Source organism: Melanostigma gelatinosum (genome assembly GCF_949748355.1).
Source record: "Melanostigma gelatinosum genome assembly, chromosome: 3".
NCBI lineage: Eukaryota > Metazoa > Chordata > Actinopteri > Perciformes > Zoarcidae > Melanostigma > Melanostigma gelatinosum.
Genome location: NC_136636.1, coordinates 8,710,330 through 8,727,975, shown reverse-complemented (window position 1 = coordinate 8,727,975; position 17,646 = coordinate 8,710,330). Strand labels below are relative to the sequence as shown.

At 40.6% G+C, this 17,646-nt stretch overlaps 2 protein-coding genes across 2 annotated transcripts; both read right to left on the bottom strand.

Annotated features, from left to right (window-relative positions):
- Nucleotides 1-2,995: 2,995 nt before the first annotated feature.
- On the bottom strand, nucleotides 2,996-8,448 carry otop1 (otopetrin 1; the record flags this gene model as incomplete). Its single annotated transcript, XM_079297233.1, has 6 exons — nucleotides 2,996-3,166; nucleotides 4,475-5,382; nucleotides 7,023-7,153; nucleotides 7,321-7,379; nucleotides 7,705-7,841; nucleotides 8,064-8,448. 6 exons carry the CDS (start codon nucleotides 8,446-8,448, stop codon nucleotides 2,996-2,998), a joined length of 1,791 nt encoding a protein of 596 aa, XP_079153359.1.
- A 2,594-nt stretch (nucleotides 8,449-11,042) lies between these two features.
- Nucleotides 11,043-15,377, bottom strand: tmem128 (transmembrane protein 128). The gene is made up of 5 exons (XM_079266300.1): nucleotides 15,247-15,377; nucleotides 14,007-14,139; nucleotides 13,682-13,843; nucleotides 12,683-12,791; nucleotides 11,043-11,366 (listed from the first exon to the last, which is right to left on the bottom strand). The coding sequence occupies exons 1-4, from the start codon at nucleotides 15,344-15,346 to the stop codon at nucleotides 12,692-12,694; spliced, it is 495 nt and encodes a 164-aa protein (XP_079122426.1). The 5' UTR covers nucleotides 15,347-15,377; the 3' UTR covers nucleotides 11,043-11,366; nucleotides 12,683-12,691.
- Nucleotides 15,378-17,646: the final 2,269 nt, after the last annotated feature.

Below are 17,646 nucleotides of genomic sequence, written 5' to 3'. Positions count from 1 at the left end.
AGGTGCGCTGAGGGGCTGGAACGCAGCACGCAGTGGCGAGCACATGTTGCAGCCCTGCGAGTCCGGTCGTCTCACCTGGCTCTGCGAATCTCTCAGTCCACGGTATCCTGAGCGCAGCGTGGGTGCATTGGGAGTCCCTACAGCCTAACGCACACTAACCATACACGAGCTGGGCGCACACATCACGCCTCCCTTGGGGGGGGGGGGGGCTCTTAGTCTCACATGCAGCCTAGAGGAACTGCACTGACAGAGCTGTCCATGGTGCTGTCTGCCTGATTATTGATTTTAGATAGATAAATATAGATAGAGGGGAAACGACTTGACATGTTGACCAGTCTTCTTGCATAAACACGTTTCTTCGTCCTTTGACTTTCCCTCTCTTCGGAGGGAAATTTGGTGAAGTCAGTCTCTAATACAGCGTATGTTTAATCTTCAACTCATCAGTGTTTTGTCTATCTATCTATCTATCTATCTATCTATCTATCTATCTATCTATCTATCTATCTATCTATCTATCTATCTATCTATCTATCTATCTATCTATCTATCTATCTATCTATCTATCTATCTATCTATCTATCTATCTATCTATCTGTCTGTCTGTCTGTCTGTCTGTCTGTCTGTCTGTCTGTCTGTCTGTCTGTCTGTCTGTCTGTCTGTCTGTCTGTCTGTCTGTCTGTCTGTCTGTCTGTCTGTCTGTCTGTCTGTCTGTCTGTCTGTCTGTCTGTCTGTCTGTCTGTCTGTCATGGATAAATCCATATTTTTTATCACTGAATACAGGTGGTTGTTTGCCCTCTGACGACCGCCGACTGGAGGTCATAGTTCACCCACTTGTCAGAGTAACCCTCAACAGGCGAGACACATTCACACTCTAAGCGGGCACGTTGAGCCAGGAGCTCCCAGCGCTGCGCTTTGTCTGCGTAACAGCAGCAGCGCCGTTTCCGGCTTTCAAACGTCACGGATATTTTTAGATGTGTCTGCGTGCCTGTCAAATCGTTGTGACACTACTTGAAAATAATCTCCCGACTCCCGATGCCAAATTCTCTGGAGTAACCTATAATATCGGGATGCCAGCAGGAAACGTGTGCCCGGGACAGCGTTTCATTATTTACACATTACTTCAGATGTTACCACAATCAATGAATTGTTATTATCACTAGGCTGAACGATTAAACATGTGATATGGACCTGTTTGTCTGGCCAAATACGATAATGCTCTGTAGAACAATTTAAGTAGAAAAATTCAACGAACAACATAAAAAATGATTGTTTGTCACAATGTTTATGTTTCCCTCTTGCATCCATTACGATTTTTGTAAGAAGCGGGCATTAATTAAGAGGTGATTGCGCAATAATCCAAGCTGTTGTTGCCCATATCGTACATGGTCATTTGGACTGTCCCATCGAACTGCTTTAAAAAAGAAAAATATAAATACGTGGCGCCATCCTGTGGTGTAAATGTGTACTACAGCTGCCTATTCCGCTGTTCAATGACGATGTAGCGGAAGTCAGCAAAGACATCCTCAGTGTGAAGGAGAGCAGATGTGACACATCTCTTGTATGAAAAAAAGAAAAAAAGAAAAAAAATCTTTATTTCAATAAGCAAAGGACATACATCCATCACTATTGTACACATCATTTCATAAGAGCACCATTTCATTGGAATTTTACAAAATCGTGTCACAGTGTCTGAACGATGATTTTGATCAGCATGACGGTATTTACAAAGATTATATAACATTGTAGTTTGCACCTAAAAAACAAGGATTTTACCACAAGTTGGCACATCGTGAGAGCACATACGGCAGATAGCACCAGGTTGAGAACTGACTGAAATGATACATTGATTCGATACAAAATTGTACAGTACAAGTATACATCACACATCCGTATCTCAAAAAGAAACAAGTAATGTCACAGACTGGGATGGTTTTTATTGCTGATCTTTCAGGTGTAAACATACAATCTCCGGTCTGGTGTAAGTTGTCATCACAACAACATTTATTTGGTATAATAATTCTGCAACTATTTTGATACAAGATTTTTTTAACAATGTAGATGCACCTGATTTGAACACTTTTCATATTACGCAGACATTAATTCATTGTTATCAGGATATAAAAAGAACCATTTTTGAACCGTAGATTTGCTATCTCAGCATATACTTCTCAATGTAATGTGGATACAGATACCTTGTAACATCATTTTGAACATAACTTACCATTCAACTTGACAGAACAGAGAATCATCATACAAAAGGACATTGATGAACCTTAAATTACTGAGCGAGGCAGAGAACTATAGTCCAACTCAAAAATATGATTTAAAATATCGTGCTAAGATTGTCACTGTCTTTGTAGCTCGAGTGTTGCATACTGTTCCATTAGACTTCTACCACTAAGATAATTAACTGAGAACCATATCCATATACAGCATGAACATTTCACATGCAGAGAAAATATGGGTCAAGTTGTACACCAATGCACTTGTGGCTCTGTTGAATACAGTACTATTAGTTGTAAGAGACTAACAGGTGTTTCAGTGGCTTAGCTGTAGTATTTTGTTAGTCGTCTATTATACACTTTCAACTACTAATATGAAACAGTACAACATATGTGTGTCAGGTTCATCGTGTACATTTTACAATGCTAAACCAGTAAAATCTACTGAAATGTGACTACCGAACAAAAGTACAAAGGGCCCTTTTGAAATGTTTAAAACCAATGCTCCCTTTCATCACCCTTTTTAATAAGTCTCCCATTATACAAGATAACTCCTCAAGGAACGCAGGCTAATAGGTTCCGTCCTCCTCAGTGATGCCCACACTCGGGGCTCTTCGTTCCGTTTGTCTCCGCAGCTTGTCTTTAAGGCTGTTGGAGTTTGACCCAGACTGCCTCCTGAACGGCTGACCTGCGCTGTGAGACACTCTCGGGAGCCGGTGGTGACAAGTGTTCTTGTGCATGTTATCTGGCATTGTCAGTCATCTGCTTTTCTGTCAGACCCGGCGGAACACCTCAAACAGAGAGGCAACCGAGTGCATGCGGTAGAAAAGGTTCAAAGGAATGGCGAAATTGAGAACTGTGGTCCATATGCTGAAACCAAATGTCTCTTGTTCCAAGCCGTTGTCGTACTGTGGGCGGCAGCCAAAGGCAGGAAGGATCCACAGCTGAAAGAAAGACAGAAGTTAAACTAGAAAGGTGTACTCAGTGGAGTGCAGATCTCTGCCAGGTGTGTCTGCGACAACTACTGCTGTATTGTGTGATTAAATGAATACAACCCACAATTGGCCATCCCCGATATCGACACAAACGAGCTGCGAGACCTCGTCAAAAAAACACTTCATTCAAACTCAAAAACAAGCGGCAATGTATGCAGGCAATTGGCTCAAAGTCGTGGTTTTAGACACTTCATACAATCTTGCCAGAAACAAGAGTACTGGTAAGTTTATTAGCTGTTTGGCAAACAAACAGTCCATTCTGTTAGCGTTAGCCATACACATCGCAAACTGTTGTCCTCTCACTGGGGGTGCAGATTAGCAGATGGGGGGGGGGGGGGGGGGGGGGGGGTCGGAGAGGCACTCAGCCGTGTTATTAGTAGTGGCCCCAACAGGCCAGAGGCCGGTTAAGAATTGTGTGTGAGGATTCAGCAGGAAGTCAATGGCAGTATAAAACAAGCAATAAAAGGTGTTTTGAGAAAGTGTGAGTCACATTCACAACTGTTTTATCACCGTATGTAGTTGTTAGCAGTTGAATATATCTGAAGGATATAAATGCCCAAATCTGACCTTTTCAGTTCAGATACCGATACCTGGGCTTTGGGTATCGTCCCATACCGGGTGTCAATCCAATATGAGTGTTTAGTTATTAGGCTGCCTCACTGTGTGGAAGTGACTGGGATCATTCTTCTATGTGTAAGGCAGCATCAGGCTTGACAGTATATAATGTATACAGTGTTCAAACATAGAATTAATCTGCCCCATTGTTACCGATACCCAATCCAGCTGTTTAAAGTCAGAATCGGCCCAATATCGGTGTCGGTGCATCCCTGTTAGCAGACATGGAGCAACATTAGCACTCAAGTCAAGAGTTTCTGGCAACCTCTCATCTCCCTTAGCTCTGCTCTTGAAAGAAACATCTGTCTCTTTAACTGCTGGATGTATGATCACCAGTTAACATACAATAGTTTCTCTGACATGTTTGCTAAAAACAGCTGCCAGCCATGTCTGGAAACAAGGTTGATGAGAGCTACCAAGAGCTGAGGGTCTCTACGAGTGATCTCTGTCACATCACACATCGTTAAATTAGGTAATTTAGGTTCTAATTTTAAGTACAAATGTGGTTAATTTAATGATAGAATGTTTCAGATAGAACCGGTAGATTGCTATTATTTAGAGTTTTTACACAACAAAGTCCCCTTCAAATAAATTTCATCTCACCTACATTCAATTATCAAGTTGACAAGTACAAATGCCTACCGAAATGTTGCACATTATCAGGAAGACTGCGATGTTCTTCAGGATTTGCCTCTTTATATTGGTGGGCTCCTTTACTTTGTTTCCCACAGGCAGCGGCACCTCGGACGGTTTCCTCGGACATCTGTACACCTGTCCGCTTTCCTCCTGGTCGTTCTCCATGGCGACACAGGTTCTGTCTGGCGTCTGGTAGGCTCGGTTGATGATGCCGTCGTACGGTGGGGCCAAAGCGGACGTCACCGAGAAGATTTCTGGAGCAGCTGGTAACTCAGGGTCCTCCCTCTCTCCATCCTCTTGCTGGCGATACAGGGACTCTACAACAAAGAGGTTCTGGATGTACTTCTCCAGCACAATGAGCAGAGAGTAGATGAGGTTGGTCCAGCGGTAAGGAGGACTGCTGTTGGTGCCAAACACAGCCACTATGCTGCACCAGGACATGAGCCAGGAGCCAATAGAGGACCCAAACAGCAGCTCTGTGTCCAACTGTCTGGACGGGTTCTTGGAGGTGTCCAGTGGCATGTGGTCCGCGCGATATATGAGCAGACCTGAAGCACCGGCAGAGCACATGAACACCAGCATGACAATGCCGTAAATATAGAACATGGAAATGGCTGACTGACGAGTTTGGAGGGATTCTTCTACATGGGTGACGTAGACCACCAGGATCCCGATAGTGCTGGCCAGTGCAAGTAGACCCAGAATGGGGCCTACGGTGAGGCCTTGGGTTTTAGTAGCCAGCCTCTTACGGTTTGCAGAAAGGTCAATGGTCCTTCCAATGTTCTTCCACATGACGAAGAGCATGGCAGAGACAAAGATGTGGTATTCGACGTTGAAGGGATAGAGATAGAAGAGGCTGCTGGAGAACATGGAGCAAGTGCTGGTGGTGCAGTTACAGTGGGGCTCTGAGTGCACTGCAAAACAAATAAAAACAGATGCAAATTCGTGAGAAATACATTTATTTGTTGTGCTGCCCGAACATAACAAAATCACATCCATCTATCAGGACATAATACAATACTACATTTGCAGGAAACCAGACACATTCATATTTAAATAAACATGATTAAAAAGTGATTAAAAAATATTGAATAATCATGCATAGGATCTCACAAAATGAAAATAGACTAAATGTAGAACATAGTAATACTTCATTGTGTACAGTTCAGTAATATACGTCACTTTCCAAAAACACTCAATGAATGAAAACATATTATATCTGGACCGTACCTCTGTACCTCACTTCATTTTAGCGATTCAATATGATCAATTATTTCATATCGGAATGCTTTGAAAGCCTTCAGACAAAAGTATTACTGAACCTTTATTAGGTTAGATTAGGTTCGTTGACATCCTTTTGCTCCGGTGCAATCTTATTTGAACAGGAACTGCCTTAGAGACAGCATACCAGGTGTGACCACGTCAACCACAAACACTTGTTTTATTGCAGTCGTTTTTAGAGGTCTGAAAGTGTCAAATTAGCAGTAACGCACAGGAAAAAAGACCAAAGATTAGATGATAGTCTGAAAAAATAAACACTAAAACTGTGTAGCAGAAATATCGCAAGAATAGTCTTGTGACCCCTCCATTTATTTTTCAATCTATTATCTGCCACTGCCCTACATTCATGCCCCCCCCCCCCCCAATAATTTGGATCAACAATGAAGCCTGAATGCAAGATATCTCCAAGCAAAAGAGGCCCTTTAAGTAACTTATTTTAAGATTATTTATGGTATTTATGTTTTATCTCACAATCATCGGCAACCAGGACGGACACTTCTTTATTGACATTGTTTTTAATACTTTTAGATTTGTTATGAAACTTAAATTTGAAGTAACTGTAAAGGCCAGTATTTTTATTCGTTTTTACTAAAGTGTGACTATAAATTATTTTGACAGCAGCCTATAAAATCAAGTTTATTAATATAAATTTTTCCTGTTCTACTGATTTTAACTGGACATTTCACTCATTCGCTAAATGTCTGAGCATCTTAGATGGTGATGACTTTGCAGTTTTTATACTTACTCCCTGTCAAGGCCAGCACAACACGATATGGTAATGCTGATCTCAACAAAACCTTACCGTGTCCATAGGCCCCCACTATGGTACTGCAGCCTTTAATTAAAAAGGGAACAACAGTCACGGTGCAGCCAGCCTCACAGTCAGCCGGATATGAGGCGGAGCAGCCGAACCCCCCAACCCTGAGCTTAGATGTATCAGTTACTGTAATTGCAGCACCCTCGGGAGTTAGCAGCCTGGGGACAAAGCCGTCTGAGGTCAAGCGGGGGGTTGCCAAGGAGGGTGGTGGTGGCTGAAGTGTGGGGAAAGGGCTGGGGAGAGGGCCTCAGCACTAGCAACACTGTGTGTCTCCTGAAACCTAATAGTGAGACGTCCGACACAAACAAGACCCACTGGGCTGCCAAGCTAACCTCCCTTCCCCTCGCAAAACCCTCCTCTCCTTCCTTTTTCTTTCATCCATTGAAGTGAGCTCTCAAGTGGACTATTGTACTTGTCTTCTAGGTACAAGCCAGCAATCAACCCCTTGGCCCTTACCTATAGTGAGGTTTCCGTAGCCCAGGGCAGAGAGTCTTCTCTTATGGTTGTTTAAGAAGTGCTCGGCTTCTGACATCACACCGTTGCACCAGAGGAGGAGGTTGGTAAAGACTGCATGTATTACACCAAATCTGAAGAGACAAACGGTTGAAAACAACGTTGATGAGCAGTTAACTACCGTAATAGCATACGGCAGTGTTATGATACAATATGTTGGTGTCGCTGGTGAGATGTTGGTATGAAAACTTGCTTTTTGACAACAATTTAAGTTTTGTAACATCACACATACTTCACATACCTCTCAAATGTTTCAAAGCTCTTGATGACATCCTTGATGTGAAACCAGAGAAAATGCACCTGAACAAAACACCAAGACACAAAACCTTCATGTAAAAAGCCAGACAAAACATAATCCAAAATATCACTTGATAAAACATATTTCATAGACAGCAAAATCGACTTAAGAATCGTTTAAATCCATTCATCAGAAGGATTTTGTCAGTTCCACTCAAATAGCACGGACAATGACAGGATTATATTGTTGCAGTAACTCTGTGCTCGCCTCAACAACAAAGAGCACATTCTTCAAAGACCTACCTGGTTATGTGGTGCACAGAAAGAAAAGAAAAAAGCACTGAAAGATTAGCACTTTATTGAAATGAAAGTTGGGTTGTAAACGTACCTGTGCTATGGTGTGAGTTGCATGGATGACAGGATATACCCCGAGCACCGCCGAGACACAAGACTGATAGCCAACATAATACCCGATTCGGAACGCGTCCATAATCAGTGAAAGGAGTGCAAGGAGAGTCAAACCACCTAGAAAAAATAAATACAGATCAAGTTGTTACTGCCACACTTTGACTTTAGCCAACACATCTTTTCAGGTTTTCTTAATCAAACATGAACCCTTGTAAATATTGTGGTTTTCGGATGCTGAAAGAAATACCCTCTGTCATCTCCAAACGCATGGAAAAGAACATCAGTTTGCTATTTTACGCATTTACTGCTGTAATCTGGCGCGTAATCTTCCAAACTCACCTCTTATCCAGCATGTGGTGGCGTGGACGTCTTTCTCGGTCCGCGTGTCCTTCTGTCTCTCCCGAACCAGGATGTACCACATCATCCAGATCAGCTGGAGGATCATGAGGCAGGTGACAAAGGACAGCAGGTGCTCTTCCTTGACAGAGGGACCATGGTGCGCAACAGCCAGCATCAACGCCGCCCCGATCAGCAGCAGATTGGTCCCGTACTGGCCGCTGAGGATCTCTGCGTTCTTCCTCGGATAATCCCCTGACAAACTGAGTTTTAGTTTCGTGAAAATCTTCTTGTCAGGCTCGGAGCTGGACGACGAGGAAGAACTGTGACAGTAATTGTTCAGACACATAATATCCAGGCCGCTGTGTTCCACCATGGTGGGAGACATGCAGAAGAATCGCAATGCCGGGAGAGGAGTAAAGTCAAAGCCGCGCGCTATAAGAGCATTTGGGGGAGGCCAGGTGCCTAACCTGTTGCTACAAGGTGGGGATTCAGGCGAATAGGTACCGTGCCAAACATGCTAATTCAATGTTCAATGTCCGGCTCAGTGGTCACGCATAGTTTCAATGTCCAGCCCCACTGAGGACGGATTTGATAGATGCCATTGTCATCTTGTAACCATGAAACTGAAATGTCTGGTCGCGTAACAGGCTCGCTAGGAAAATGGTAGATTGCGTTTCACTCTTTGGTGATCCCAGAGCCCTGTCCTCTTGGAACTCCCATATGTTTCAGAGAAATCACTGGGCTTGCTGTGCCAACCATTCACTGCCTAAAGAAGCAAAAACACTAAGCACGGAATTATCCACAACAACAGAAAAAAACGAGCTTCCCTCAAATCCACCTCTTCTGAGCAGCTGCCAGGCAGTCTTTCCAAGTCTGCTGAAATCCTATCCGGGTGGCTATCGGGTGTTAAGCACACAGTCCTGGATGAGATAAAAGGGAGGATGACATTTCACAAACCTGTGATTTTAACAGGCGGAGGCAAGTGACCTGCCCTGACAGCGCTTCAAATCCAAGTGCCACCTCCTCAAATGCTTTTGTCCACTTGTGGAGCTAAAACTTTGCTGTCAAGGTGAAAAAGTAGGATCAGATTTCAATGTTCGAATCAACAATGGCTTTTTGTACGTGGATGTCAACAAGGAGAACACTGAGATCATCAGCACTGAGAGCTCTTATGGACATGACCCAACTCTAGTTCAATAGAGTGGGCGGATGCGCGCAATCAGCATAACAACAGAAGGACTGCTCACACAGATTGAGAGGTGATTGGTGTGAATTTAGGATAATATGGTAATCAGGGTCTTTGAATAATTACCTTATTTAAAAAAAACAAATATGGCTCCATTTTTGAAAACCAACCTACTTAAAAAAAAGTGAAACAGAATTAGTGAAATGGATACACGTAACACAGTGGCTTCTCAATCGCTCCTATTCAACTTTAGGAGTCTTCTCAGTCCCTCCGGGTAGCGAGTCAACCTAGTCCAGCAGCATGACTCAGAAAACAGAAAAAACAAGTGGTGGTTGGTGGTTGAAATAGAAGACATGGATATTTGGGGGTCAATTGGTGCAAAAAAAAATAAACGGTCACTCGTTAAAGTGTTTTGGTGAACACCAGCAATCCTGATTTATTACTATTATTTTCAAAATAAAAGTTTCTAGACTCATTTTAGTATCCATTGATTTCCATTTGTCTTAATAATTTCCATTTTATGTTTGTAAACTGTTCATTAGGTATGTACCACAAAACTTAATGTACAAGTCCAATCTAGGCGTCATAAACATAACCTGATGGGTTCATGCAGCACCACACCTGGCATTAAATACATGCTCATCAAACTGCAATTATGTTTATTTTCCGTCGGTGGCATATCGGAGATCTGCGCACGGCACGTGGAGAAACCAACGCGTGCAGCTGTTGTGTTGTTGATAGGCGTAAAAAGTGAGGAGAAATTGGCTTTGATTAAACAGTTTTGCTCATCTTTGGGACCTCATTAATATAGCGAGGGACACTCCACAGTGGCGTCACGAGGGTTGGAGAGATGATTAAACCCCTTAACAGCACATCAGCTGATGTCTGAGTATTGATTTGTTAATCACTGAGAATCAGCCCAACAAAGGAAAAGAGTAAGATCTATTCATTATCTGGGAACTTTCATGGGCGATTGACTAAATCTAAACATTTTTTGATTTAATCTGGAAGTGTTTAAATTAGCTCTCTGTCGTTTGCACTCCAACGCCCCCAAAACAACATAATTTAATCTGAGTGCAGTTTAAGGACAAATCAATCAGTGATTGAGAAAAAAATTAGTTTTTTCTCATCATCTTTAAAAACAAATGCTTATTTTTCAAAGCTGCAGAGACATTTGAGGTACTTACGTCCAATAGAGAATAGGTGACGTCATCTTTTAAAATGTGCCATATTGTAGATTTAAGAGCCCACCAAACATTTAAACATAGCTGTAAACATGTATTATAATAATAAGACACTGAAAGGAAATTTAAAATGCTGCCTGATATGTTTACGTGTATCATAACCCTTTCAAGTCAATAGCTGAACACTTCTTCCACCACCGGCATGTATGTTGACCATCAGTAATGAACACACTGGAGAAACAAGTCAAACTGAAAAAAACTAAGAAGTGATGATTACATAAAAAAAATCTTAGTGACAAACGAGCCTTTAAAATCCAGTACATGGGGTCCAAAGTTCAGATAAAAATGTTACAGGCAAAAGCTTTGCTACATCAGAATGATTTTCTAAATATTATTTTATACACATACTTTATATACATTTTGAGGCGTCATCTTGGTCCAAGTTAAGCTTTGCCAATATTTTGGATTTAGATGTTTTAGATGCACTGATGCAGTCTCAGATGGACCTGAGACTGCATCAGTGCAGCTTCTATATATGTGTGGATGTTTTTAAATTATTGATTTGTTCAAGGTTATGCTTAGTCAAGCAATAACATTTACAGCAAGTAGTGAAATTCGTTATAAACTTTATTTCAGAAAAAAACATTTTACAGAATATGAGCAGTCAACATTGTGAACCACAAACTGCTTATGAAAAAGCAGTTTGTTATTTTTTTATTAAGAGTTATGAATGGTGGAACATCTTTATTCCATTGCTTACACACATTTTACATAATTTAAATAGAAAAGGCCATTTTCACAGCACATGTTAACGGGTCACTGTAGGAAAAGCAAAGAAATAAATAGCACACTATAAACAACAACAAAAACAGCCAGTTGTTTGCTCGAGTGTCAGGGTCCTGGGGCCGTATTCATAAAGCTTTCAAAGAGTTTCTTAAGCAGAGGAGGAAATGGTGGAAAGAGAAACAGACGCTGAATGACAGTAAGTGAATGAATCACTAGATTGTATTACTGTAATGTTTGAGGTTGATCTCATCAGAGATACGCTCACATCTCCCACTCAACGCTAAAACACCAGAAATGAAAGTGATCACAACACAAAGATATTTGGCAACTGGAAAAATGCAACAATGTCTGCTGGTTTATAGACTTGCATGCCGAATAACACCGCTACTTACAGTATATAAACTGGATGAAAGCTGAGCCCTTTTCTCCTGTAAAAATCAAATAGATTTAAGTACTAAAAATTAAACACTAAAACTAAAAAAAAAGGCTAAATGGAGCCTGAATTCTATAATAGGCCTATTGATGTCACTATCCATTCTGCATGGTCACAGAGTGCATTTTTCTTTGGGATCCACCGATCACACGTCTTTAAAAGAATGTGTCGTACAGCAACAGGGTCAACCACACCTCCTCACTAAGGTAAACGTTGCCGTCCCTTCCTTGAGTTGCTCCGAGAAGTTTTCTAAATCACTCCTAGCTAAAACTCCTTGAAACGCTGAGGCTAAGTTCTCAGAACGTTTGTGAATACGGCCCCTGGTGTTGTGAACGGTGGCTCAATATCATAGCTTCCTGAAACACATTTAAAACAGAGCCGACCCATCGTTAATGTTATCAGTAACCACTGTCATTCAGGAACACCTTTTCCTACAACACAATGCATCATAGTCTATTGACACAGTCATCATTGTTTCTTTGGGGAAACACATCAGTGACAAATCATAAACGGTTAAACTCTCACCGACACCACAGTGATCCTACCATGCTATATATATATATATATATATATATATATATATATATATATATATATATATATATATATATGCAATCTTAAGTTTCAAAAGACATGTTGCTGATTAAGTTTTAAATGTTTGGTGCTTTGTTGAGTGCATGTGTTGTTTCAAAATGTGGCCGTATAACATTATGGTCAGTGTGTGTGTTTCATTTTGGTGCTGGAATGTTTTTGGCATAAATTGTCTTACAGTGCAATGCAGTATGTTGATTCAGTTGTAAACTTAACATTGCTTCAGAAACATGTGCAGGTAATGGAGGAAAACTATCGACATGACAAACTCAACATTGTGGATAACAAGATGACGTAAAGTACAGATTATTCAGCGTTGGTATTAAAATATTTCACTTTCACAATGTAAGGCCAAATAAAAGTTATTTATTCAATTACGACATTTTGTGAAACTCAAAATGACAGCTTTAAAAAAAGAAAAAAAAAGCATTATCCTCACCTGTCACATTCATCCAAGCAAAGAGATGAACATGACCACACCCATGAACTGTGTGAAGAGGATGAATGGAGTGAAGAAGGACCACACTGGCCACAGGGCCATGTTTAGGCTGCAAGGAAAGTACAACAACGCTTACAAAGATGCACAATATGAATTAGTATCAGTGTTGATGAGTCATACATTATTGATGAACTAGTTTTGCATTTGACAGCTTCTCACTGTCTTCTAATCAGTGACTCCAATCAACCATTTAAGCGACACAACTTTTTATGAAATTGTGTCTCATTTGAATCTATGCAGGTGTCTGCACACAGCTCGACAATAAGCGTGGAAAAATCAGGTTGATGCCCAATTAAAAAAGGCATGGAAAACCATCCAAATCAATAAAAGTGAGCAAACTGTGTCTCCGTGCGCAGAGTAGCGCTCGGCGATGTACTCAGCTGTGTTATCACTTGCGACCCCAACCGGCCGGGGGCCAGTTAAGAGCAGTGAGTGAGGAGTCAGCCGGCAGTCAATGTAAAACAGGCAATTAAGAGGCAAAGTCCCGCCCCTTTCAGTAGACCACCATGGGACCTTATTTGGAAAAACTATGTCCGGTAGTCGAATTCTTTGCATGTCAAGGAAGCCATTCATAGTTATTATTGCCATACTCAGCCCCTCATCAACCACAGACAATTCCATAGTGTGTTAATGAATGGGTGCTGAATGAAAATATGCAACGGTAAAGGTCCCACCTCACACTGCGTTAAGATGCATTAAAATATTCCAAGCCATGCTCACCCACACAGGTGTGTTCAATAATGTAATTTCTTGTTCCTAATTGGACGACATATATGTTCAGTAAACTGATATAATTTCACTTCTAATCATGCGCGCAGATCATTTTCAATTGCAGATTTAAATAGGAGAGGTACAGGAAGTCAAATGTTCTGTAGAAAAAAAAAATCTAATGCTGTTCTACTTTCTTTGGTCTCAAAGAGTTAGTTGTTGCCGTTTTACCTGCAAGATGCAGCGATAAAGGCTGCGGTGGTGATCGGAGGAATGGCAGGATACTCTTGTTCATAGTGCTGGATGCCTTTGAACCACTCCAGGTACACAATGCAAAACATGGCCAGAGACAGGCAGATCCCGAGGAGTATCAGACCCACATTGAACCACCAACTGAAAAAACAGGGGTTGAAAGGAGGAAGACTCATTTAAGACCTGAAGTGTTATCAGACACCAGGGGTTTCATTGATAACATGTACCATGATGATGATTTTTATCTATGATGATGTGTACAAGCAATTCACAGCAAATATATTCTTTCTCTTGACTCAATCACCTTTTGATGTCATCATTCTCCATGATGTTGTGGAGGAAATCCACATAGTAGGTCACACCTATAGATGCCACGAGCCAGAAAACGGAGTGTCTGTTAATGCGAGGGAGAGGTTTAGCATCTTTTTCCTCCCGACCTGAATGGCAATAGAAAAGAACGTGTTTCAATTCATGAGTCTACATTTAGAGATCGAACTACAGAACAAAACAACTTGATTCATAGCAAATTGCACTTAATTATTACCCACCGAAGTGTGGCTACAGTCTGAAAGAATTGTTCAACACTAACACTTTATGAGTCAGTAAAATGAAATACTAAGAGATAGTAAAAGTGTTACAGTATGGTACAGAATTTACAACTAAATATGAGTTTTTTTCTTGCTATAACAGAATGTGCCAAGTCCCCAACCTTGAAAAAGGAGCATTTGAGGTGAAACTGATAGCTATCTTTGAGATAATCTTACATCTCAGAGAGGTATTAATCTCTATAATTTACTGGTTGATTAAACGTATCAGAGCCCATTGTTGGCTGCTGAACTGCTTCAGCATGCAGGTCTACTCTGTGCAGAGTTCACAATGAACTTCATGCCCGAGACAAGTAGCTGACCTACACATACGTTATTCCTGGTGGTCCATCTTGGATACAAGATAATATTAGACCAAGTCGTCTTGCCAGAAGGATCACTGACGGTATGTAAACTGGGGGGAAAAGCAGCCATTAATAATAAAAAGGGTTAACCACTTGATACATCTTTTGCCTGTTACTTATATTACAGCTATTAATTTACACTGTCAAGGAGACAGCCCTTAGATTGAAGACAGTGTAGGAGTGATTTCCCTGTATTATGTTGCTGGCACAGCATTTGCTGCTCACAGTCAAAACAATCAAGAATTGTTGCGTTTCTGCCAGTGAAGGCCTCAGAGTTTGTCCACCATACAGCCAATAGCATAGTTGTGTGAAGGCAAAATGGCAAGCGGTCTACAGATTGTCTAGCAAGTGGTCTAACGTTACAAACTGGCCATTGAATAGATTGAACCTATAAAAGATAGCTACTTTCCTACAAATACTGTTAGCTCAAGTTAGCTGTCAGGCTATCCTTATATGACACGCAGCTAACGTTACAATGTGTCAAGTGTCTAAACAAGAGCTATATATATATATATATATTATATACCACTTAACGGTTGTTAGCTCTGACAGAAAACTAGTCAGTGTTGGCCAACACAATCATTTTGGGGCTTACTCTTTTCATCTTCGTCCCCGTTTGTCGTGGTTTGCATAAGAAACTCCGCATCTCTCTTAAATCTATTCCGCAAAGTTGCAAACTCAGTGTCGTTAAGCATTGTGTTGATGCTATCTTTAACTTGCACTAGCGCTGAAGGCTGACTAGTGATTAGAAGGCACTTCCTGTTAGACAGAGTCGCTTTTATATGACGCACATGTAAACGACAGCTGTAGTTCTTTTTGGTATAAGGAATAAAAACAGTTTAACAAATGTCAAGGCACAGCTAAAGAAAAACAACGAAAGCGTATCAGTTTAACAAACAAAAAAGTAATGTTCTTTATTAGAAATATATAAGAAGTATATATATAAGTATGCCAAGTACATAGGGAGGTCTTCAAAATGTTTTACATTTGAGTGCATTTTAGGACATTGCATATTTCCATCCTTTAAATTTGATTTTATTTAATTGATCAGTGTATTATCTATGTATTCTATTTTCTGGTCTTTGTTTGTGGAAATTAATAAACCGACATCCACAAGGTCCCTTTGTGTTATATATATATATATATATATATATATATATATATATATATATATATATATATATATATATATATATATATATATATATATATATTGTGAGTTTATAAAACAATGTTTAATTTCCCCCCATTTACATGTATAAATACAAAACTTGGCTAAGAGAAGCAGGTTATTCAATAGCAAACTCTATGGGACCAACAATATAGGACTTGTGATGCATACACTAATCTCTACATTTATAGTATGATTGCAGTGAATGTTTGTTACATCTAGCACTTGCCAAAAGGTAAATATTATTTCATTATCTGTACCCTACTACAGAACACGACGACAATCCTTTGAATAAAGAACAACCATGTGTTTGAGAACATTTTCCACGAAGACTATCTTGACACGAACCAGAACACCCTCAAAGGGGTAACTGAGGATATTTGAATGAACAGGACACACTTGTTCCCATCCGACAAAAACTTTGCAAAATGCTGGCTGTGTTTCAACGTTTATCTTGAATGTATACTTTTACATCGCACGGGCAAGAATCTGACACGACTGATACCGTTGTCCTATTTCACTCTCAATTTCAATCTGGCACAGACTGGACACCTGCAGAGAAGAAACACTGAGTGAGTAACACTTGCTGCTACCACTTATTCTATAGCAAACAGTCACAATATACATTCTGATGCCAGCTTATAAAAGGTACATCTAAAACAAATACATTTTTAGTAACAGTCCTGAATCATTTTTTGGCATCTGTAATTTGTTGTACCATTGGATAGTATTGTTATACTGAAAGAGGTGTAACTAATAATAAACCACCCGTGTTTATATTAATGTGGTAAAAGCCTTTTGGGAAAACATGTTGAGTTTTGTTCACAAACAGGTAACGGTGACACGGTCATGAGCTCCTTTGCACTCATTATTCTCGTGCAGATGCACCAGATAAGAGTGTTACCTCATACTTTGGTTTTTACACTGGGGATTAGTAAAAGGAGAAATACCTGGCCATGTTTACCACCTCCTTACGATAGTACAAGGTGTACTCACCGCTGTACAGTGCTTTATGTGAAACAAGAGAGAGAAAATGATGAATGCTAAAATGAACTGCAACTATGAGACGAGTAGAGAAGAGTCTTAGGATCATAAAGGCTTTAGTGGAAAAACTTCTGACTGTATTGAAACGAGCAGTGTTTTATTACTTAGGACATCAAGGACTTCAACATTTCATCTTGAAGAGAAAACAGTTTCTTCTTTCAGAAATGGCACTCACTTCAATACCCAAGGGAAACAAATAAAAATGGCATTGTTCAGATAGTTATGACTGCCACCAAGAGAACAAATTTTAGTGAAACTGCCCCATAAAAACACATGGCCACACAGTTAATCCTGCAATATCAAATGGCACACATAAAATGTCGATCAGATATCTGTTCTGCCACAGCAAAGACAGGCTTAGTTTCAGTTCTGGAGTATCCTGTGGGGTCTGGATTCAAACAAAAGCATTGAGCAATATTGAGTCACACTGGACAAGAAAACACTATTTTAATACCGGAAAACTTGAGTAACAGCTTGACTAATACCCAAAGTATGTAATATACAATTACAAGTAAGCAGTGTGATGAATGAGCATCAGTGTTAAACCTGCTGGGATTAGCAGAGCTTCATAAAGGTGGGCAGATTTCCTCCTCTGTCTCTGTGTGTGTGTGTGTGTGTACACAGGGTAAAGGGGCTGCTCATTCTAGCGGTGGAAAATCAGACAGCATAAAAACTTCACCCGAGGCTGACACCAAGCGTCTTGGTTCTATGGAGCTTCTGTGTACCTGGCCAAGTGAACCCCGTTCGGGGTGCCGAGGAATGTGCATTAGCTTCGTCCCG

What these genes read in the sequence shown, in the direction of transcription:
- tmem128 (XM_079266300.1), bottom strand. Translation starts at nt 15,346, where the DNA reads ATGCTTAACGACACTGAGTTTGCAACTTTGCGGAATAGATTTAAGAGA. An exon ending in CGGGGACGAAGATGAAAAGA is followed by an intron (nt 14,140 to 15,246) that starts GTAAGCCCCAAA and finishes ATTGCCATTCAG; the next exon opens with GTCGGGAGGAAAAAGATGCT. An exon ending in GAGAATGATGACATCAAAAG is followed by an intron (nt 13,844 to 14,006) that starts GTGATTGAGTCA and finishes CTGTTTTTTCAG; the next exon opens with TTGGTGGTTCAATGTGGGTC.